The sequence below is a fragment of the Cantharellus anzutake genome (assembly GCF_015039405.1).
Source record: "Cantharellus anzutake strain C23 chromosome Unknown EI90scaffold_69, whole genome shotgun sequence".
Lineage (NCBI taxonomy): Eukaryota > Fungi > Basidiomycota > Agaricomycetes > Cantharellales > Hydnaceae > Cantharellus > Cantharellus anzutake.
In genome coordinates, this window is record NW_024067019.1 from 1 (window position 1) to 20,785 (window position 20,785).

General features: G+C 49.2%; 8 protein-coding genes across 8 annotated transcripts; 2 read left to right on the forward strand and 6 right to left on the reverse strand.

The window, feature by feature from the left end:
- Positions 1-11: 11 nt before the first annotated feature.
- Positions 12-1,308, reverse strand: EI90DRAFT_3019984 (uncharacterized protein; the record flags this gene model as incomplete). The annotated part of the gene is made up of 8 exons (XM_039057444.1): positions 12-185; positions 240-386; positions 446-498; positions 550-727; positions 785-897; positions 948-1,060; positions 1,126-1,188; positions 1,237-1,308. Coding segments are annotated over 8 exons (913 nt in total), but the record flags the coding sequence as incomplete, so codon positions are not given.
- A 3,101-nt stretch (positions 1,309-4,409) lies between these two features.
- On the reverse strand, positions 4,410-5,567 carry EI90DRAFT_3130729 (uncharacterized protein; the record flags this gene model as incomplete). Its single annotated transcript, XM_039064334.1, has 5 exons — positions 4,410-4,873; positions 4,928-5,074; positions 5,133-5,185; positions 5,239-5,416; positions 5,474-5,567. 5 exons carry the CDS (start codon positions 5,565-5,567, stop codon positions 4,410-4,412), a joined length of 936 nt encoding a protein of 311 aa, XP_038910976.1.
- Positions 5,568-7,064: 1,497 nt separating this feature from the next.
- On the reverse strand, positions 7,065-8,396 carry EI90DRAFT_3077317 (Alpha/Beta hydrolase protein). Its single transcript, XM_039061721.1, has 5 exons — positions 8,269-8,396; positions 8,195-8,213; positions 7,700-8,139; positions 7,615-7,631; positions 7,065-7,559 (listed from the first exon to the last, which is right to left on the reverse strand). Exons 1-5 carry the CDS (start codon positions 8,327-8,329, stop codon positions 7,266-7,268), a joined length of 831 nt encoding a protein of 276 aa, XP_038910977.1. The 5' UTR covers positions 8,330-8,396; the 3' UTR covers positions 7,065-7,265.
- A 3,675-nt stretch (positions 8,397-12,071) lies between these two features.
- On the reverse strand, positions 12,072-13,603 carry EI90DRAFT_3019987 (uncharacterized protein; the record flags this gene model as incomplete). Its single annotated transcript, XM_039057445.1, has 5 exons — positions 12,072-12,170; positions 12,284-12,508; positions 12,598-12,756; positions 12,814-13,302; positions 13,355-13,603. 5 exons carry the CDS (start codon positions 13,601-13,603, stop codon positions 12,072-12,074), a joined length of 1,221 nt encoding a protein of 406 aa, XP_038910978.1.
- A 799-nt stretch (positions 13,604-14,402) lies between these two features.
- Positions 14,403-14,846, forward strand: EI90DRAFT_3077375 (uncharacterized protein; the record flags this gene model as incomplete). The annotated part of the gene is made up of 2 exons (XM_039061722.1): positions 14,403-14,579; positions 14,690-14,846. A coding segment is annotated over one exon (177 nt), but the record flags the coding sequence as incomplete, so codon positions are not given.
- A 237-nt stretch (positions 14,847-15,083) lies between these two features.
- On the reverse strand, positions 15,084-15,755 carry EI90DRAFT_3077378 (uncharacterized protein). Its single transcript, XM_039061723.1, is given in 4 exon segments — positions 15,084-15,112; positions 15,266-15,365; positions 15,385-15,627; positions 15,683-15,755. 3 exon segments carry the CDS (start codon positions 15,746-15,748, stop codon positions 15,333-15,335), a joined length of 342 nt encoding a protein of 113 aa, XP_038910980.1. The 5' UTR covers positions 15,749-15,755; the 3' UTR covers positions 15,084-15,112; positions 15,266-15,332.
- Positions 15,756-15,809: 54 nt separating this feature from the next.
- EI90DRAFT_2936677 (uncharacterized protein) lies at positions 15,810-18,004 on the reverse strand (the record flags this gene model as incomplete). Its single annotated transcript, XM_039055162.1, has 9 exons — positions 15,810-16,122; positions 16,184-16,266; positions 16,328-16,460; positions 16,573-16,730; positions 16,786-16,852; positions 16,915-17,218; positions 17,295-17,551; positions 17,626-17,719; positions 17,836-18,004. 9 exons carry the CDS (start codon positions 18,002-18,004, stop codon positions 15,810-15,812), a joined length of 1,578 nt encoding a protein of 525 aa, XP_038910981.1.
- A 1,034-nt stretch (positions 18,005-19,038) lies between these two features.
- On the forward strand, positions 19,039-20,639 carry EI90DRAFT_2397741 (SPX domain-containing protein). The gene is made up of 9 exons (XM_039052970.1): positions 19,039-19,089; positions 19,140-19,565; positions 19,629-19,831; positions 19,885-19,887; positions 19,966-20,105; positions 20,157-20,184; positions 20,235-20,324; positions 20,404-20,460; positions 20,512-20,639. The coding sequence occupies exons 2-8, from the start codon at positions 19,346-19,348 to the stop codon at positions 20,422-20,424; spliced, it is 705 nt and encodes a 234-aa protein (XP_038910982.1). The 5' UTR covers positions 19,039-19,089; positions 19,140-19,345; the 3' UTR covers positions 20,425-20,460; positions 20,512-20,639.
- The last annotated feature ends 146 nt before the right edge of the window (positions 20,640-20,785 follow it).

Genomic DNA, 20,785 nt, shown 5'->3' on the forward strand with positions numbered 1-20,785 from the left:
AGAAACATGACTTTTCTTAGGCGAGAATCCGAAACGCCTGCCAGTCGAAAGGAATAGAATGACGTTGATGGCCCCGTGTGAGGCAGCAAGGGCATAGGGGAAGATCCGCATGCCAGGGGTTGGCTTATAGCCATGGAACTGACGGAAACGAGCCACAGACGTAGGAGTAGCGACGATAAGATAAGCTGAAACAGAAGAGATGAGCCAGGGGGTTGGGTGTATGTGATTATTGCACCCACTAATAGGATACCATCCCATCGCAATCGCAGCCCGCCTAAGGTCATAGTAAGCACGAAAAGGCGCCTGACGTAGCCACTTGTATGCTACCCAACCATATGCGGCGATCGAAACCGTTATCGCAACCCAGATCCACACAAATTGTGAAGCTGCATTCCAGATTCAGTTCCACGGGGCAATCACGGCAGCCAAGGTATTCTAAACTTACCGAACCGCAACCTCTGGCGGCTAGCATTTGTGCCAGAGATCCAACACCACAACCTGAGATGTGGGGTTAAATTAAGTATGTGTGATTTCATGTGCGATCCTCACCCAGCATTGCCATAATATGGATGGTTAATCGAAGCAGGAATCGCAACGACCAACGTGGCGAATACGATTGTAAAGCAAATGCATCCCACTACAAAAACCCTTGCTCCGTTTTTGCCTAAGAAGTCCCGGTGAACGACCTGAAGGTATGTCAATACCGCAATTGCCGTAGTAAACCAAGCTAGTGACCGTTGGGTTTCTTAGACATTGGCATTTGATGAAGTATAGGTCAACATACCGACGCCATTATTCCCGATCTGCATTAAAACCGACTGTCCCGTACAATATGGGCCCGAGGTAACTTCACCTTCGAGTACCCACCTGATGGACAGAACGTGCCCTAGTCCGCAGCTGCGGAACGTCCGATGAGTGATAAGTGACCTTGTTCATACGGGACTTACAGCATGTCCGCAAAAACACTGCACAGAAACAAAACTGATATAGGCTGGAGACCTGGTTCAACGTTGGATGTTGGTGTGTCGTTCCTTCTACGATACTTTTTGTATGTTTGTATCTATTGGGAGGCATAAAAAAACGGTTACTGATGTGCCTGAGCGGGTACAATTGTCAAGGACTCACCAGAGAATAACTGAGAAGTGAAAGCGGAAGAATGAAGGACAATAGGCCAGCTTCGACCACGAGCTCCAGACAATATCAGATAGCAGGCGTGCGACCAACATAAGGGCTCACAATAAGGCCAGCACGCAAGAAAAAATTGTTTTTAAAGCAGGGGGGGTCAGATTTTGAACAATCGGGAGCCATAATGTACACCGGGGGGGGGGACGAAGAGTTTTGAGAGAAAGGACAGGATTTTTTATATGTATGTGCCAGAAAAATGGCGCTACCTTGGGCGTGGCCTCAGCGACCGAAACTTGCCGGTGCATGGCGTGCCTAGCCGGGCGCCCTCACAGAGAGAAGCCTTTTTGGAAGTCGATTAAGGTGGATCGGGCGGAGGCGAATTGGTCTGATGCGCGCGATTGCTAAGGATCTTCGTACCCCTATCGCCAAAGACAGCATCAAGGAACGAGCATGCTCCACTCCCGCCCTTTTGGTGGTTTCCAAACGCAGAAAGATCACCCCGCTTAGCTGCACATCACCCTTTAACATGGGGCGTTGGTCTTACGCCGACCCTCAGGCAGTGCACGGCGCAACTGCACAACACGCGCGCAGAAGATGAAAAAGTTCAGGCGGCGCCCCAAATATGCGGATTAGCCTATTTGAAATTTGAGGTAGATTGCTCTATGCAGTGAAAATGCCTCTCCACGTGGATCTGGACCGCCATTGGATGGGACCTAGCTCTCTATCGGGGATAGGCTGATTGCCGGCGGTGTGATGTGAGAAGGGGAGTTGGCATTTTCAGCCAACCCATATTATTCGGGAGCCCTGAGCCGCCCTCCAAACGATCATATTTGGTGAGATTTTTCCTTCGTTTGGACGTCCCAATTACGCGGCCAGAGATTATTCTGCAGTCGCCTGGAAGCGAGTGGTCGGTTATGCTTCTCAGCTATGGAGGTGACAGTTGAAAGAGTGTTTGACGCATTGCATTACCCTCCACGAGGATTGATTGTAATGTGTGAAGGATGACTGGAGACCTGCTCTCCTGACGTCTTTCAACCTACCGAAAGCGGTAGTGGCCCCATGCGCACGTCACAGACACTCGGTAAGATGCAATTGGGCAACACTGATCAGTTACCCAAAACACCCGTCAGCGTCGGCTGGTTCATGGAGTAGATGGTTGACCGCCGTATATGCGTGTTCAGAGATACTCATGATTACTTCAAGTGCACTAGGACACATCTCCATTGCTCCGTCCCACTAATGTAGGACATAGAAGTTCTGTTACGCGGACCATGTGCCAAATTGCCCTTGACGAAACACCCGCCGGGTCCCAGCCTCAAACGTGAAACGACCATGAGGACCATATCAAAATAATCGATCTAGGTAGAGTGTGGGCTAGGAAATGATATGAACAACATATAAGGAATGACAAACCTCAGCGACAAAAGAACGGGATATTCCGATGGCACCGGAGCCCCTGTCAAAGGCCACGTGGATTTGTGACTTTGGCCGCTCGGGATGGCGGGAATTTAAGGGGGATTTGGCATTGCGTCATATCGTTCCCGCTACTCTGTAGCGGGTCATGGAAGCGTAGACTGAATGGCCGTGCACGATTATTGGTTGTACCCCTTTTTTACCTCAGCTTTCTGACACACCATATTAGCTCATCACGGTTACCGTCAGCTAAACACTGGAAAACATGCTCTACAACCTGACCCCCTCGCTTTTTGAATACCTCCTGTCTTCTCACGCCTCGCACTCCCTTTTGTATTCCGCGTGCATCGCTCTTTATGCTATCGACCCTAATCAATTCCCCCCCCTCTTTCGAAGTCTGCTGTGAGTTTTTGCTAGGTGTCAATAACATCCACCAACAATTCCCCAATCCGTTCACAATCTTGCGATCACTTGAACATCTCCCCCGATTTCAACTGCTTGCGCTTTGCATGTTGGTTTCATGGTTTACTTAACACTGTGACTTGTGGATACGCCCCATGTGAACATTTGCGTACGATCGTGTTTGAACATACCGTAAGCAACAGCCCATGCGATTTTGAATCATCCGCCCCGGAGGTTCGCACCCACTGTTGCACGCTTCCCACCTCTGACCATTTTTAGAGCAGAAAGAGTTATCACCAAATACAAATGAGCAAACAAGTGTCCGAAGACAATAATGTGCGGAGTCAGAACCAGAATAGACCCGGGTTCATCATCAGCGCAAAAAGCGAAAGAAGTGTTGGGGCCACTAGCCACCAAACTTGTTCTAAAGACAGACGACACGGTTAACGACAGAGGGTAAGGATGAGATCGAAAGAAGTGTCGATCGGGTACAAGACAACGGTAAAGGGATCAAGCTGAATAAAATAGCACACTCGAAATAGAAGAATGGGGTCAAGATTGAGTGCGATAAGAGCAGAGCGCTCGGCGAGTGCCAGGCTATAAACCAGCCAATCGACAGAATTTCTTGTGAAGACGAGAAAAAACGTTGGAGGATGGTTGTGATGAAAGCCAAGGCTCTCAGGGTGTGCCGAGACAAAGCACGTAGACTCCTGTTCACTGAAATCCCAATTCTCCAATCCCTTTTAAAGTCGAAAGCCTAGCCGCTGCGTCCAGCAGACACAAGGCATGAAGGCCGACGAAGGCACGAAGCCGAAGGCCAAGGACGCAAGGCATGCAGGCTGAAGCGCAACAGTAGGCGTGAAGGCACAGAGTCGAGGCCGTGTTGAATGCCTCCGCGTTACAGCGGACCAAATGAAGAAAGGGGTTGACGTGTAGTACAGTCACAAGAGAAACGAGTAGATGAAGGCAATCTGCTCAGTGGGCATGAGACAAGAAAGAGGGCATAGATGCAAATGCACTAAATGGGCACACTATAAGAAAAAAGAAGGCACGAGGCCAACGTGCCCAGCAAGCGAAGCACAAGAAAAGAAAGCACGGTAAGCTTCCAGTTGGATGACTTCTCATGGCCACCGTTGACTTGTCAGCGGGATGAGTGGCGGATATTGCCGCTTCAGGCGGGATTTGCGTCATATCAAACTCCCAGTCATGTATCTAATTTCATTTCAGTATGCCCAGCAGGTAGAGTCAATATTCCAGGAAAACAGGACCAGATGAGAGTACGCAGAATCGCTAACATTAAATGAAGGGATGTAAGCAACAGTAAATACATAAATTCGAGCCTACAAATATTTGTCGGGTAGTAATATTAAAACATAACATTGATCCAGGCTTAAGCTCTGCGCTGAGCTATGTACTATATGGCGGGTTTATAATGGTCACCGGAATGAGTGGGAAGAAGCGCGGATCAATTAATCTATATTGCTTATAACAATCGTTTGGTCGCTGTTCGGTGAACCAGGGATGGGAGAAAGAGAGCATGGATACATGTGAATGTCGTTTCCGCTGAGGCCGGGAGGCGAGGAAACTTGAGTCACTGAGGGAACGCTGCCATTAGGGCGTTCAGGCGTCCACGTTGGTGGGGGAATTGGAATGGTTACGGCTGAGTGTCGAACCCCATCACCATCCGTAGGAGTTGCTTGTGAGGTCGAGGTTTCAACATCTTTAAAGGAAAGAATCTCCGAGTCAGGAGAAACATTGTTCTTTTTGGGTGAGAATCCGAAACGTCTGCCAGTCATAAACCATAGAATGACGTTGATGGCTCCGTGTGAGACAGCAAGGACAAAGGGGAAGATCCGCTGGGCAGTGTTTGGTTTATACCCATGGAACTGACGGAAACGAATCGAGGATGAAGGCGCGGTGACGATAAGATAAGCTGAAATAGAAGAAATAAGCCAGGGGTTTGGGCTTGTATGATGATCGCACTCACTAATAGGGTACCATCCCATGGCAATCGCGGCCCGTTTAATGTCACAGTTGGTACGAAAAGGGCCTCGAAACAACCACTTGTATGCCACCGTGCCATACATGGCAATTGATACCAATATCGCAAGCCAGTTCCACACATATTGAGAAGCTGCATTCCAGGTTCAGTTCCACGAAACATCGCAGCAGCCAAGGTATCTTAGACTTACCGAACCGTAGCCTCTGACGGCTAGGATTTGTGCCAGGGAGCCAGCACCACAACCTGGGACGTGGAGTTAAATTATGTATATATGAGATTTCATGTGCAATCCTCACCCAGCGTTGCCATAATATGGAGAAACCATCGAAGCAGGAATCGCAATGACCAACAGGGTGAATACGGTTGTAAAGCAAATAGATCCCGCTGCAAAAATCTTTGCTCCTCTTTTGCTTAACGGGTTTGAGTGAGCCACCTGAAGGTAAGTCAATACCGCAATTGCCGTGGTGAACCATGCTGGTGACCGATGGCTTTCTTAGACACTGGCGCTCGATGAAGTATAAGTTGACATACAGACACCGTTATTCCCGATCTGAAGTAAAGCGGCCTGTCCCGTACAATATGGGCCCTCGATCACTTCACCTGCAACCACCCATCTGATGGACATAGAATGTCCTAGTCCGCAACTGCAGAAGGCCCAATGAGTCACAGCGAGTGATGGATGACCTTATTCACATCAGACTTACAGCATATCCGCGAAAATACTACAAAGAAACAAAACCGATATAGGCTGGACTCCAGGTTTAACGTTGGAGGTTGATGCCCTCTTCCGGCCATGGTACTTTATGTATAGTTGTCTCTATCGGGAGTCATTAAGGAACTATTACTGGTGGGCACAACTACGAAGGGCTCACCAGGGAGAAAATGAGGAGTGAAAGCGGAAAGATAAAGGACATTAAGCCGCCTTCAGCCACACGAGCTCCAGAAGATGTCAGATAGCAGGCGTGCGATCAACAAAGGCGCTCACGATAAGACCAGCACGCAAGTAGAAATTGTTCTTAAAGCAGGGGGGATCATGTTTTGAACAGTCGGTAGCCATGATGTGCACTGACGAGGGGGGCGGAGAGTTTTGAGAAAAATGACTGGTTTTTTATACCGCTAAGCCTAGCGTTAATCTCAGCGATTGAAACTTGCCGATGTGTGCCTGGCGGGGCACCCTCACAGAGCGAAACCATTTTGGAAGTTCGATCGGGTGGATTGGTCTGATCTAAGGATCTTCGCACTCAGGCTCGATGGTTTCTAAACGCGGAGAGATCACACTGCTTAGCCGCACATCGCCCTTTGACATGGCACATGGACCGACCCTCAACCGATCGTGCAATAGACACGCTGACGATTGGAAAGTTCGGGCGGCACTCCAAATATGCGAATAAGCGCATTTGAAATTTGTGGATTCGCGAAGGTGTTCTCTCGGCATGGATCTGGATCGCCGTGATCTGCCTCCTTAGGTAGGACCTAGCTCTGTATTAGAAGATAGACTAATTGCGCGCGGTGTGGTGCGATAAGAGCAGTTGACATTTCCAGCTATCCCATATTATTTGGGAGCCAGCCACCCAACCTACTGCATTTGGCGAGGTTTTCCCATCGCCCAAACATGAGGTCTACGCGGTTGGAGATTATTTTGCAATTGCTTGTAAGCGGGCGGTTCGGCTACGCCCCTCGGCTGTGGGGGTGACAGTTGAACGAGTGTTTGACTCTTTGTATGAAGACTGACTATAATGTGTGAAAGATGACTAGAAGACATCATCTCCTGACGTCTTTTCCTACTGAAAACAGTAATGGTCCCTTGCGTACCTTGTAGGCGCTCGGCAAGGCTTAATTGGGCCACGCTGATCAAACACTCACCAACATCGGCTCTGACTCGTGGTTCACGTCCGAGTAGCATCGGCACTATCGGGGTATGGCTGACTGCGGTGCATGTACGCATGTTCTAAGATGCTCACTACTTCCGGTGCGCCAAGACACAATCCCATTGCTTCGCCGGCTCCACCCGGCGGGGAGTAGAGTGGCGCTACAATGGCCCTTCTGGTTATTGAACTCGGTTAGCGTTTGTCAGCTCCCTTAAAGTTGACACTCGGTTGCTCTGTTGGACTGACAACACGCTGTTCTGACCACATCAAGTCACTATTGAAATAGAGGTTCTCTTTTCGCGGACCTTGTGTGCCAAGTCGCTCTGGTCATGACTTTGGCGCAATGCTGGAAACCACGACTAACAGTGTGGCTTAATCATTCTTGATTTCGACATCCCCTAGTCCACGCCGCATCCATGTGCAGTCAGGCGATTCCTCATGACATACCACACAAGTTACAATTTGGCCCTTTCTTCCTCTACACCCCCCTTGGTGAACGTTTGCACAACATTGACCCAGATCTGGGGCTCAAAATATTCACACCATGAATGTCCATACGCCTCTGAGGGCACACTCCCTGGCACCTTGCCAGTTGGATCGATTGCGATGCGTTTTGCATGTTTGATATGTCTGGTGAGATAATTGGATTCTGCGTAGTGAATGATACGATCTTTCGTGCCGTGGATGACTAGGATGGGAATTGATGATGGTATGGAGGGGAGGAGAGGGCGAGTGTCTGTGTTGCGGACCTGAAATGGCAATGACATCAAGGATCGGGTACCAAGAGAAAGCGGGTTTGCATACCGATAAGGCCTGGCGAGCTGCACGGCAATAACAAGATGAAGGTGAGTCACCCTCAAGCATGGGCATACGACACAACTCTACACACCAATTTGTTTCGAGGGTCTTTTAAGGATCATTGAAGGCAAGAGCTTTTCTACTTTCGCTTTTCCTTCAGGTGTCCTTAGAAAATCAGCATCGTAGCCAAGCTCAACCATAGGTCTCGCAATCATCATTTTCCCCTCATCCGTAAGTCGTACATCAACCGGTGGAGGTTTGGCAAGATATTCAATGAACTCCGGGTCACCGCGAGGAATTTTTGTCATTGTAGCTGCGAGAAGAGCATGGTGTATCCGGAAAGGAACTGCACTTGGTGTGGTAGAAGCGAGGATGAGGATTTGTTGGAGAATAACGCCCCCCATCGACCCGCCGCATGCATCTATGCCTCTGAATCCGAGATGACCGATGAGGGCGATTGCATCTTCTGCCATCGATAACGTAGTAATTTCCTCCCGCTTGCTCGTCTTCACTATAGAAGCTCCGAAATCTCTACATGAGGCCGGTCTGCATTCGTGGGCCACCAAGTTATTCATGTAATCCATACCGGTGATCGAATACCAATACTAACGCAGCGTATGAGAGTGAGCGCAATGCCATTAGAAAAAATTAACAACCTACCAGGTCTCAATTTACTGAGAGGCATGCTGAGGGTTTCCCAATCTTCATATCGCCCCGACATGCCATTAATGAGGACAATGGGACGGACACCTCTCTTCAAGTGATCGGCTCCTAGTATCTCGTACCCCAACTGCGCTCCATTCGCAAGAGGAAAAATCTGGGGTGTCATGATGTTGGTGGAATAACCGGACCCCGGCAAGGCTATTCCCGGATATTCCCATGCCTCACCGAATTCATGTGGCCGACAGCTGCTGTCAGCAGAGCTGTCAGTGTCAAAGCTCCGAAAGCAGGCACCCTACATCAAGACCACATATTGGGATGACTGGTAAGTGCGAACGTAGTGATACAAATGCTCGTGTCGGTATATACTCTACTGGTATGGCCTGCTCTTAAATTGGACCGTCTAGTGTGTAGAAACTGTGCATTGCGAATTGTGCGCCCAAGATAAGGCCCCGAACAATATGGAAACCCTGAGGATTTACTCCTTTGCCTCCCTATCCATAATCTCTTTCGTTGTTTCTATTCTAGGCGGATGCTGTCCTTTCCTCTCTTCAGACAGGAGCAGTGATTCCGGCCCAGTATCACTACCCTCAGGGCCAACCTCCTCCTCTCCAATCATCCTACCAATATTATTAAGACGGAGATAATCCTTCATGGAAACTCTTCGCACCAGGTATTGGAAAAGCACAGTGGTACACATGGAGAGTAACATCCAACCAATGAGTACAGCAGCGTTGAGGCCCAAGTGGTTCTTGGTGTTGAAGATGAGAGTACGGGTCGCTTGTGCAATTTCTTTCGGTAACTCACTTCATACCACCCTCTACTTCTTCGTTTCAGTATTGTCGCTACTCTGGCCCACAGCGCGCCATCATGCAAGTAAACGCATGTCATAGCTTGGATACCGCTCTGCATGCCCTTCCTCCTGTCTGGGCCACCCTCCTGTTTGAAGTGGTTGCGTATCTGCAACGCGATGACGTTCGATCTGACTCTGACCTAACATCTATATCATACTTCCCCTTCCCAGGTGAAATCCGCCAAACAAGACGAGGGACCACTCTCCATGTGCTTTCTTCTTCCAACGTTCAGTAGCAATGGTGTCCTTCTCATTCTCCTAAGTCATCATGAACTAAAGTGTGCTGTGGCAGAGACGGCGTTGATTGTGATGGAATTTGAACCAAAGTGGCATCATTCTCTAGACGGGCGTCTTTTCAAATATTTCAATGACCAAATATTAGGAGCCCAATACTCTCATCTTTATCCCCCGATTGCACCCGCGTGAATGGCTCAATATCCATGAGCGTGCAAGGAAGAGGTCTGGGCAACACAAGGAAATAATGATGTCAACTCAATAGGTCAAAAGGAGCAATTACATTCATATGCCAAGAATCCAATCCGGGGCCTGATAATAGGATGCCAGTAAACTCTCGCCTCCGATTGCTATAAGTTAAAATCAAAGACACCAGTTAAGTTAGAAACCAGTATTGGCAGTTACGATCCTTGTAAATGCCCCGAAAAATTAAAACCAACATGGTCATACCACGCAAGTGCTAAATGGAGGGGGGTACACGTCTGTCTAAATTGATGAATGCGATCATCCCTCTCTCTCCACCAATGCTAACATGATTACCGTGTTCCGCGATTGGACAGCTGGGCTTGAAGTAGTCGGGTAGCCAACAGATGTGCAGGGCAAGGTTTTCGCGCTTGATGCAAAGAGCGTTATGATCAAGAAAGAGATGGGTGGGTGAAGATTTGTGGAAGGATGTTGAAATTGGGTTGGATAGGTCGCTTAATTTTGGAAAGCTGAAATGTTTTGTCTCTTGCTGACCTCGGATGCGAAGTGTTAAGGCATCGGTGGAAAATAGCATTTGATGGGGACGAAAGATCTCATTGAGCTGTGTCTGCTCAATGCAACTCCTGTCGGCAATGTCCCAGGCACACACTCTGCCGTCCTTGGAGGCCGAAACAAGATGGCGTCCATCAGGCGAAAATTCCACACAGGATATGGTGTCAACATGACCTTTCGTTGCCTTTGGCCCTCGAGTGGGTAATTCCATCGTTGCATCCCAGACATGTACAGTGCCATCCCAAGATGCCGAGGCCAGATAACAACCATCTGGCGAAAAATTCACGGAGGAAACCCAACCAGTATGCCCTTTCAGCTCTCGAAGAGGCGCTCCTGTTGCCACATCCCAGATGCGCACTGTGCTGTCGTCTGAGGCCGAGGCCAGATGATGGCCATCCGGCGAGAAATCCAAGGAGTTGACACTATCGGTATGTCCCTTCAGCTCTTGAAGCGGGACTCCTGTTGCCACATTCCAAACACGTATGGGATTATCCGACAAGGCTGAGGCCAGATAACATCCATCGGGCGAAAACTTCACAAAATGGACGACGGAGGTCCGTTCCTTCAGTATTTGAAGAAGTGCTCCTGTCGATGCATCCCAGATATGCACGTTGCTATCATCTGAGGCTAGATAACGCCCATCTGGTGAAAAGGAAACGGACAGGACAGAGATATCATGGTCCCTCAATTCTCGGAGGAGCTCCCCTGTTGCTGTATCCCAAACTCGCACAGTGCGATCGTGCGAGGCCGAGGCCAGACGAAGGCCATCAGGGGAAAATGTCACAAATGTCACCGCGTTAGTATGCCCCTTCAGTTCTCGAAGGCATGCTCCCGTTACCGCATCCCAGAAACGCACAGCACAATCATCCGATGCCGAGGCCAGATGAATGCCATCTGGTGAATATGCAACGGAATTGGCCCTATCAGTATGTCCCTTCATTTCCCGAAGAAGCGCTCTCGTCGCCGCATCCCAGATGCGCACGATGCCATCCGCACAGGCTGAGACTAGATGACAGCCATCTGGAGAAAATGCCGCAGAGCGGGGTTTACTTGGGCTGTGGATTATCCTCACTTGCGGTGACCATGATTGGCTGCTATCCATTTGCTGAGAAATAATACGGCATTCAACAGTCCACTTCTTCGGAAATGCTGCATCCAACGCGCTACCTGATGGAATAAATGGATGGCTACTTCCAAGTATAGATAAGGACGAGGCCGCTAATGCACTCCGGGATCGCTCGACTAGACAGAGCAGGTCACGAATTACGTGACTTATACTATTGACTGCTTGAATACCGACCTTCAAAATGCCAAAGTGAGCCATACGCCAGTATCCAAGTAATTTTTGACGTACTAGCCATCGCTGTAGTTCTTTCATGCTTTGGCACGCTTGGTCAATTTCACCCATGATTGACATTGCGGCAATCCAGTGGAGAAGCGCCGGGACAGCGTTGGAAAGGGCCTTCATTATTTCACCATCGTGGGGCTCGTCCAACGTACAAAGGAGAGTGACCCAATGACGACACACAAACTTCAGCTGCGTCGTCATCAGCCTCTCAAACTCAGGTTGGAGATCAGGAATTTCTGTATCAAGTTGGAAACGCCATAGCGTTGGCAACTGATCCAGCACTGCACATTGCCCTAGCGGTTCCAATGCAAAAAGCACCGTGTCTTTACCCGGAGAGAGCTCAAAAAATGGATCCAGGTCACTTTTGAGCGAATCATAGGAAGGGCGATGCAGTGTAAGAGCACCTTGCAACTAGTGGATACATTAGACAGTTCACGACTCCGACTCCAGCGTGATCCACGTACAGATGATTCCAAGAGGTGTATGATACTCGATATTGGAGTGGTGAGATTATCTTGAAGTTGTTCCCATGATGGGAGGATCTGAACTAATTTACTAGAAAACAGGAAGTTAGCGGGAGTTGCCCGTTCAGTGGAATAACCAATTGATTTACTAACTCGGTGAAATCGTTTGGGAAGATCCGTGCGCCTTGGGTTCCATAGAGTCCATGTAGGCATTCGTGTAATGTCCGTTGCAATGCAGCAAGGAGTGCTTGAGTGGATGTGGAGATTTGGAATGCGTTGGGTGGGGAACTGTGATAAGCGGACTGATAGCTCAAACCTGATCAGTGACGGTGAATGACAGCACGCAGGCCATTCTCTCACATGGTGATGTTTTACAGTATCGAGGACAGACTTCACAGCCTTCCTTAGCCTTGAATCTGCCATTAAATCAGCGAATTTTATGATTGTCTCTGGATTAGCATTTATGTCTTTGGCAATGTGCGAATATGTCAGAACTGTGATGCGGTCTCGTCTCTCAGCACCGATTGTGGGATGGTTAAGAGACCCAGTCTCATACTTTGCCCCGAACCTCCGCAGCAACATTTCCTGAATGACGGAAGCGAAAAACCAACAATTTTCCTACATGTAGTCAGTGGATCACTGATGAGGACACCTGCTCGGCTATTGATGCTTACTTTGGTTAGCTTGTAACCAGGAGATTCTGCTGCGATTGCGTACAGAACTTGCGCAGCCGCGATCAGAGGAACGGGAGTGGGGAAGATCATGATGGCCTCTACGCCCGACTTCTTGTTGGTGAAATCAAGAAGGTGGTCGAGTCTACCAGAAACAGCAGCCTATCAATAGTCCCGCCTCTTAGCTGCGGTAAAGACATCGAAGGGTCCGCTACATACCGTATCTATCGCGCGTGACGTTCCCAAATCCCGTACCCCAAACAACAACAAGGGGACTTGGCGATCCCGTCTGCGATCCAACCGAAGGTAGAACTCCCTTCCATCGGCTCGAGTGACATGCATGATGAGAAATCGATGCGGCACCCCTTGAAGATCGCCATATCGTTGAACGGACACGATCCTGGCATTTGCGGCACGACGACTATTGAATAAGCTCTCGCAGAACGTTCGCACAGAAAAGATTCGATATGGCCTCGAATCCAAGCATTCGGCGAAGAAAGCGCCTGCCGACGCAATGCTTGCAACTCTCTTCCTTAAAGACGATGTGAACGATGCAGAAGATGTAAAAGATGGGGCGATTGTGGATGAACCATCGGATAAAGTGGGTGTTGACCAGGAAAATGGGACGCTAAGTCGGTCACGAAGCGTTGTAGAAGATGTGTCATTGGGAAGACGAGGCTCGAGTGAGGGCTCGATCCCCTCATCAAGCTTTAAAACTCGAATGAATGAGGATTCAAGACACCATAATATTGATTCTTACTTCGAAGAGAAAATCGTCGACCGAGGCAGGTTCTGGGAAAGCAGGAGGCTCGGTCGCTACCGGCACAAAGGTTGGCGAAGTCGAGCTTGAAGCGAAGGAGGGGATCGTGTCATGGAAATATCCTTCGGGGCCACGCTGAGACGGTAGTAACATAGCGATCGCTTCTGATAAGGAGGTCGATGGCTTGAGCAAGAAGGACCCCCAAGGCTCTGCAAATAGCAGACTCACTATCGACGGAATTGGTGACATTTTCGGTGGCATTTCCAGCGCCAGCAACAACATTTCCGGAGTCCTGGTGGTTTGGTGTTGTTGCAGCGGACGTAATAGAGGTCTGGGCCAAGCCTTCGTCCTCCGGAAGAACCAATGTAGGAACGTTCATGTTTCTAGATAGAAGAGATCGAAGGTGGAAGATGACTTGGAAATGGAACTAGGCGCGCGCTAGGCTTGTCAGCATTGTGACAAAGCCATCACCGTTGGGAGCCGCAGCGGAGGGAAAAAAGAGCAAGGTATCAACCTACTGCAAATTATCTGAGACCTTAAGTTGCGTGGCGTTGAAGCCGTCCGTCGCCGAGGTGTCCGATCCCGTCAAAATTATCTATCAGGAATGGTGGGAGAGATCAGCAATGTCTACGAAGCAGAGGCGAAGATTCGAGAAGACGTGTGGAAAAGGTGGGGGGTATTAGGGAAATGACCACGTGGATGCAGGCAGGGAAAGAAGCTCTTCATTTGCTTGTGAAGGTTGGACTTAATCCCATTGTGGAATAGTACTGTGTGTACCGAAAAGGTACAGATGGGCGGCGGAGCAGATGCATACCCACACCATGACTTCTCAACGGTTCATGAGGACGCCCGAGAAATGCGCTTGCATGTAGTTTCCGGGTGCAATCGAGCAAGACGTGTATCGGACGGCCATTGGCAAGAGGTTCCCAAATCGAGCATCCCCAGTTGAAGGCAATTGAACTTATTGAAGCCACAGCCATTCGTATCGGGCAGGTCCGTCGGCCCTGGACCCAAATAACACCCAACAACTAACCGCAACTAACTGGAGGATTTGTTGTGCGCACTGAGCACGACATACCGTTGTTCATGTTCTACTTTTTCGTTTCAGTATCGTCCGTCCTGCTGTACGGTGTCATGTAAGCCTGAGGCATGTCGTAGCTTAGATGCCGCTCTTCCTCCTGTCTGGGGCCGCCCTCCCGTTCGAAGCAGTTGCGTTTCGATTTGATTCTATATCGTGCTCCCCCTTCTCAGGCGGAATCTGCCAAACTAACAAGACGACGCAAGGGGCCACTCCATGCGCTTTCTTTTTCCAACATTCAAACGTGTGTTCTTCTCTCCTCAGTCATCGACTAAGCTATAAGCGTGTGCGGAGGCGGCGTGAGATTCGAACCGATGTGGCTGTTTTCCCCTAGGCTTCAGGCTCTAGACGGATCACCTGCTCTCCTGACGTCTTTTCCCACTGAAAGCGGTAGTGGTCCTTTGCATACCACGCTGATCAGCTGTCCAAAACATCGGCTCTGAGTGGTTCAACCGAGTAGCATCGACATTATCAGCGCATGGCGCGTACTTTGAGATGCTCGCTACTTCTGGTGCGCCATGACACATCCGGTCCATTGCTTCGCCGGCTCCACTCGGCGGTTGCAGTGGCGTTGAGTGGCGCTTCAACTTGGCTACAATGGCCTTTCTGGTTATTGGATTCGACCTCGGTTAGCGTTTGTCAGATTAATATACACTCTCCACGGTTGCCCTATTGGACTGGCGGCATGTACATGCTGTTCTGACCACGCCAAGTCACTATTGGAATAGAACTTCTCTTACGCAGTCCCCAAGTCGCCCTGGTTCTGCTTCATTGTGACTTTGACGCGATGCTGAAAACCACGACTAAGGATGAGGAGAGTGTGGCTTAATTCGCGACATCCCTCCAGTCTATGTCGCGTCCATGTACAATCAAGCGATTCCTCACGACATGCCACACACATTACAGTTTGATCCTCTCTTCCTCTACACCCCCCTTTGGTGAATGTTTGTACAACATTAACCCAGACCCGGGGCTCAAAATACTCATACCATGAATGTCCATACGCCACCGAGGGCACACTCCCTGGCACCTTGCCACTTGGATCGATTGCGATGCGTTGTGCATGTTTGATATGTCTGGTGAGATAGTTAGATTCTGCGTAGTGAATGATACGATCTTTCGTGCCGTGGGTGACTAGGATGGAAATTGATGATGGTATGGAGGGGAGGAGAGGGCGAGTGTCAGTGTTGCGGACCTGAAATGGCAATGACATCAAGGATCGAGTACCAAGAGAAAGCGGGTTTGCATACCAATAAGGCCTGGCGAGCTGCACGACAATAACAAGATGAAGATGAGTCGCCCTCATACATGAGCATACGACACTGACTCTACACACCCCCAAGATAAGGCCCCCAGCAATATGTAAATCCTGAGAATTTACTCCTTCGCCTCCCTATCCATAATCTCTTTCGTCTTTTCTATTCTAGGCGGATGCTGTCCCTTTCTATCTTCGGACAGGGCTAGTGACTCTGGCCCAGTATTACCACCCTCAAGACCAACCTCCTCCTCTCCAACCTTCCTCCCAGTATTAAGACTGAGATAATCCTTCATGGCAACTCTTCGCACCAGGTATTGGAAAAGCACGGTGGTACACATGGAGAGTAAGATCCAACCAATGAGTACAGCGGCATTAAGGCCCAAGTGGTTCTTGGTGTTGAAGATGAGAGTACGGGTCGCTTGACCTACGTTACTGTCCGTGAAGGGTTTATCAGTGATAAGCTGGAGGACTGAAAAGGGGACGACGGTCATACTAGATTGGAAAACCATATCCGTATCTGTAAATCCACGGCTCGAGAATAATGGGGAGAGATGCGGTGGAAACATTCGAAATGATCTAATTATTCCCATCCCCACCAATGAGAAAGATAACACCGAATCAGAGAAAAGCCACTTACGTATACCACCAAAAAATACGTGATAAATCGTTGTGTGAGCAATGTCACCATCGCTTCAGTCCCAAGTCCAAGTGCCGTCATGCTCAAATAAGTGATCGCCCAAAAACAAAAGTAGCCCCCCGCGTATGAATACCTATGATTGACGAACCAGGGAAGCGGCGGAGTAGCGGGGAAATGTTGATTCAAGGCAATCATAGACGAATGTGTGAGTTAAAGTGAGTGATGTTAAATATGATAAAACATACTTCGCTCCAAAGGGGACTTTAAACGTCAATGAAACCATCGAATAAGCAAGAGACAGAGGGATATAACATAAAGTAGGAACCGCAATTCTCAAGATAAGAAGTTCTTTGATTTTAAGGTACGGTTCGATTGCTTGACGGGCAGCGTAGCCTGCCATGGTCTGATAATGAAAACGTCAACGAGATCGGTAAAAGGGGAATAGAATGGTCACGAACGACTGTAAAGGCAAATACAATGACTAAAATGGACCCGACGAGCGTTAGTGCCGAAGCAACAGGAGCACTGCATCAAAGCTCAAATGAAAAAAACCGGGAAATGAGGAAAGGTGGAGATGAATAACTCACCTATAAGGTCTCAAATTGACCATCGTAAACCCAACGCTCGCACTTAATGTTTGTGGAGCTCTCGCCACATTTCCCATCATTGTCCCATTCGCACCATAATTCCCAAGAAATTCTCCAACACTCACAGCCCCAAACCGAGTTATAGTGGAAATCAATAATGATTGTGTATAAGGAACGATGAAATTGGCAGAGGCAAGTTCGTTTCGAGCTTGGGTGTAATAGACTGTTATGATGGCGGAGGAGTTGTATGTACTGTCGCCCGTTAGACGGGCGAGTGTTAAATTCTGGGAAGCCAGTGGTTGTACTGTTGCATAGTTTGGTGGCGGTGACGTTAGTGTTCATGGTACATTTACACCAGGGAAAACTGGAGGAAAACGCACCAACAACGGCTACCCAAACTTTCTCCTCCAAAACCCCTCTCTGGATCTCTTGATCTTCCCACCGGTCACCGGCGATTGGTATACTCCATCCCAACTTAGCCTTCGTCTTCGACCTTATGTTCTCCTCAAAAGCATTCTGGAAAAAGAGGCCGATTTCTCCCTTTGTTCCGTTCGAGTAATAGTCTTTGTTTATAAACCAGGAGGAGAGCTTGTCGGAGTAGGAACGTTGGTGCGCCAAAGAGCCAAAGAAAAAGGGTCTGTGAGTTGGAATAGCGGGAAGGACAAAGATCTCAGGTTTTAAACGGAGTCAAGAGAAGGGAGGGGAGCATACACCGCTATCCACATGACGAAGATGAGAAGTACGACGGTCGCCGCTATACCTTTCATGTATATTTGACGCTGCATCGCAACTTCGGGCGACCAGACTACGGCGAGATGGAAATTATGATCAAAGATTAAGCGAAATGGACGAGGCCAATGATGCAGCAGAAATGGGTAAATGAAACTATTAAATACGCGAACCAGTTGAACGAAAGCTTACATCCATGCGAGAACGGCACTAATTTTGGCTTAGAGAGCTGTCCCGGTTGAGCCTTTTCCGACTTGTGCTTCGAACCGCCAGGGACATCGCCACTGTCGCTCTTTGAAAGATCTTGGACTTGTGTACGGTTCGAATCGGACGTGCCTGGTCTTTTGGATTGGAGTGTCATCGCCTTACTATTTGTCAAGCTCTAGCTCTGCTTCTAAGCGTAGCCACTGCTGACGGTGCGAGAATGGAGGCGATGAAAGAGAGTGCTGGTGATTGCACGGTAGAAAAGCTGTCCTGCGCCAAAACGCAGCCTGAGTGCTCAACGAGACAAAGAAGAGCAGATGAGCACAAGATGAGCAGGCTGGTGAGAAGAAGGGAGCCGAGCAATCACGGCCGCCTACCGGCTCCAGAGTAATAAAAACAATGACAATGATGTCAGCCATGGTGCGGTCTAATCACTTGACACGGATTTGGATGAAGCAAGGCATGCCGAGAACCGGCATGGCCATGGCCCCAGTCTCAAGTGGCGGTTGTTCCCGGGGTTTGCGTTATCGAGTTGACAGACCGATCGCACTGGGGCTTTGGTTGCATGGATGCACATTTGATGCACAAAGCCTGCATACACACTAAGCCAAGAAGATGCATCCTCGGGTTGTTGCCGAGTGGTGTACTGGGACCGAGGGCGAGCAAGCCGATTAAGTGATCGAATCCGACGCATGAATCAAGAACCCCAATTTAAGGGTTTACGTAAGCGTCACCGATTCGACAATGGTTCGTGGCAGCTTTCTCTTTTTTCTTGTCTTCTTATACATACTTTACAGATTTTACCTTTAGGACCCAATGAGGGCGGTATTGTGGCGGAGTTGGCCGAATTTTGTAATTGGAGCGAATTGTGGGACCTCGCTTGTGACCAATCCAGTTCGCACTAGGCTAGGATATGGTTTGCGCTTACGAAATTTGACTCCGACCATGTCCGGTTATCAGACGATATGGGAAAGAGGTCGCTGTTTTTTGCTATGCGATGAAGTTTGCGCGCTATCTCGAGGACACCCAGGTGCGTTGGAAAACTGCACAGAGTCGGTATTGTCGTATTGACAACTTGCTTCCCCCCGCCAAGACTCCGGAATGGAAACGGGCCTATATGTGGGCGCTTTTGGCTAACAGATTGGTTGCGGGAAATCGACTACTAATATGGCTTCTCAGCGACTATCGCAAACTTAAGAGATGTGTTCGCGAAATTTCCGGTGTCCAGCTGGAGCGCTCAAGGTCTGGCCCATCTTCACGAACCTCGGTAAGATCAGGACCGACGGCTCCAGGGGTAGGACCAGACGGCGTAGTGGTATCTAGTGCGCGAACGCCAAGGGGTTCTCCGTTGACGTTCCGGGGCGCCAATCCACTGCCTCCCGCCTCTGAACACTCCTTCACCCCGTCTAGAGCAGGCAGAGAAGCGGATCGGTTGAGCGACAACAGACTCCCCTTCCCAACGTATGGCTCGCACGGGCACTCGCCACCTTTGACGAGAATGTCTTCTGCGCGGGAACCAGAGCCTACGTCTCCTGTGACGGAGCTACCACCGGCTTTGCAGGACCCTGCAGATGGGAGAGTACCCACTTCATCTGGGCAGGACTGGCAGACAGACCCACGTAACACGTCTAGGCGCCGTCTGAGTCTGAGTGCACAAATAAGTACCTACTTTCGGGTATCCCCTGCAAACGCTCGTCATCGAGCCTCTACCACTACTGGTTAGACCATGTTCTCATTCTATATTTTGGCGCTGAATCATTATTACTCACTCGCATATAAAGGCACATCCGTACAGAGGACTTACAGCTTAAACGAAATATATCACACTTTGCCGCCCCCAGAGCTACGTTTTTTCGATATTCTAGACAAAGAGTTGGATAAAGTCGAAAAATTCTACCTTGAAAAGTTAGAGGAACTCGTCATATTCTCGTCCTTGCTGAATGAGCAACTGCGCGAACTCGAGGCTCATCGTAAAGTTTATCACGTGTGTAAAGGCTTGCAGATTCTCTGTCGTTCTTGAGTTGACGATAGAGGTAGGAGGTACAGGACAATTCCGCTGCAGCCTCCCGACATTGGGGTCTTGTAGGAGATGCGTTGCATATTATCACCACTTCACAGGGTAGGACACGGGCCGAGGGACCCTCGGACGAGTTTTCTAGTACCCAAGAGCAAATCAGCGGAGCTCCACCCCCTCGTGATCCTGATCTGTATCATCAGAATAAGAAGAAACTCAAGAAAGCCACTCGCGAACATTACCGGTATGTTCTTATTCCAATCGTCAGATTTCCGAACCTATTACGTTCATACAGTGGAATCGAACTATTGAATGATTATCGGGTGCGCAAGGTCTGGAGCTAACTTCATCCTGTGTGTTAACATCCGTGTAGATTCTCAATTTAACTGGGTTCCGGAAAGCGTTGAAGAAGTTCCAGAAAGTGACCCGTATTCCCGCACAGCAGCCCTACATGACTGAGAAAGTGATTACCTTCCGTCTTCCCTAGTTTGATGCCCGTTCATTGGTGCGGTGATAGGTTGACAACTGCGCATTTGCATCAGAGCCGAAGATGCTTGAAATGATCTCCAACATCGAATCTTTATATGCTTTGCATTTTAGTAAGTGATGAATGCTCCACCGCGCACTCCAGAAACTCAATTCCCCGTCAGCTGATGGTGATAAGAAAGTTGCACGAGAGAGACTTCGAGACACGATGCAGGGAAACCCCCAACACACTCGATCTTTCCGGTCCGGATTATACACCGGACTAGGCATTGCTGCGCTTTCTCGCGTGATATTCCTAAGTACTATACGATATAATCACATTGCTGACTTCAACTGACTCGGTCGTAGGCTTCCAAGAGGAGACTCGGGAAGCAATCCCTGCTTGGGCTGCGCTTTTACAGGTTTATGGTGGATTCCTGCTACCGGTCGTTCTGGCAT

Coding starts and splice junctions, on each gene's coding strand:
- EI90DRAFT_3077317 (XM_039061721.1), bottom strand. CDS start 8,329: ATGTCGGGGCGATATGAAGATTGGGAAACCCTCAGCATGCCTCTCAGT.
- EI90DRAFT_3077378 (XM_039061723.1), bottom strand. CDS start 15,748: ATGCTCATGTATGAGGGCGACTCATCTTCATCTTGTTATTGTCGTGCA. Junction 15,628..15,682: donor CAGCTCGCCAGGCCTTATTG/GTATGCAAACCC, acceptor TTGCCATTTCAG/GTCCGCAACACTGACACTCG.
- EI90DRAFT_2397741 (XM_039052970.1), top strand. CDS start 19,346: ATGTCTTCTGCGCGGGAACCAGAGCCTACGTCTCCTGTGACGGAGCTA. Junction 19,566..19,628: donor TCGAGCCTCTACCACTACTG/GTTAGACCATGT, acceptor TCGCATATAAAG/GCACATCCGTACAGAGGACT. Junction 20,106..20,156: donor GCCACTCGCGAACATTACCG/GTATGTTCTTAT, acceptor ACGTTCATACAG/TGGAATCGAACTATTGAATG.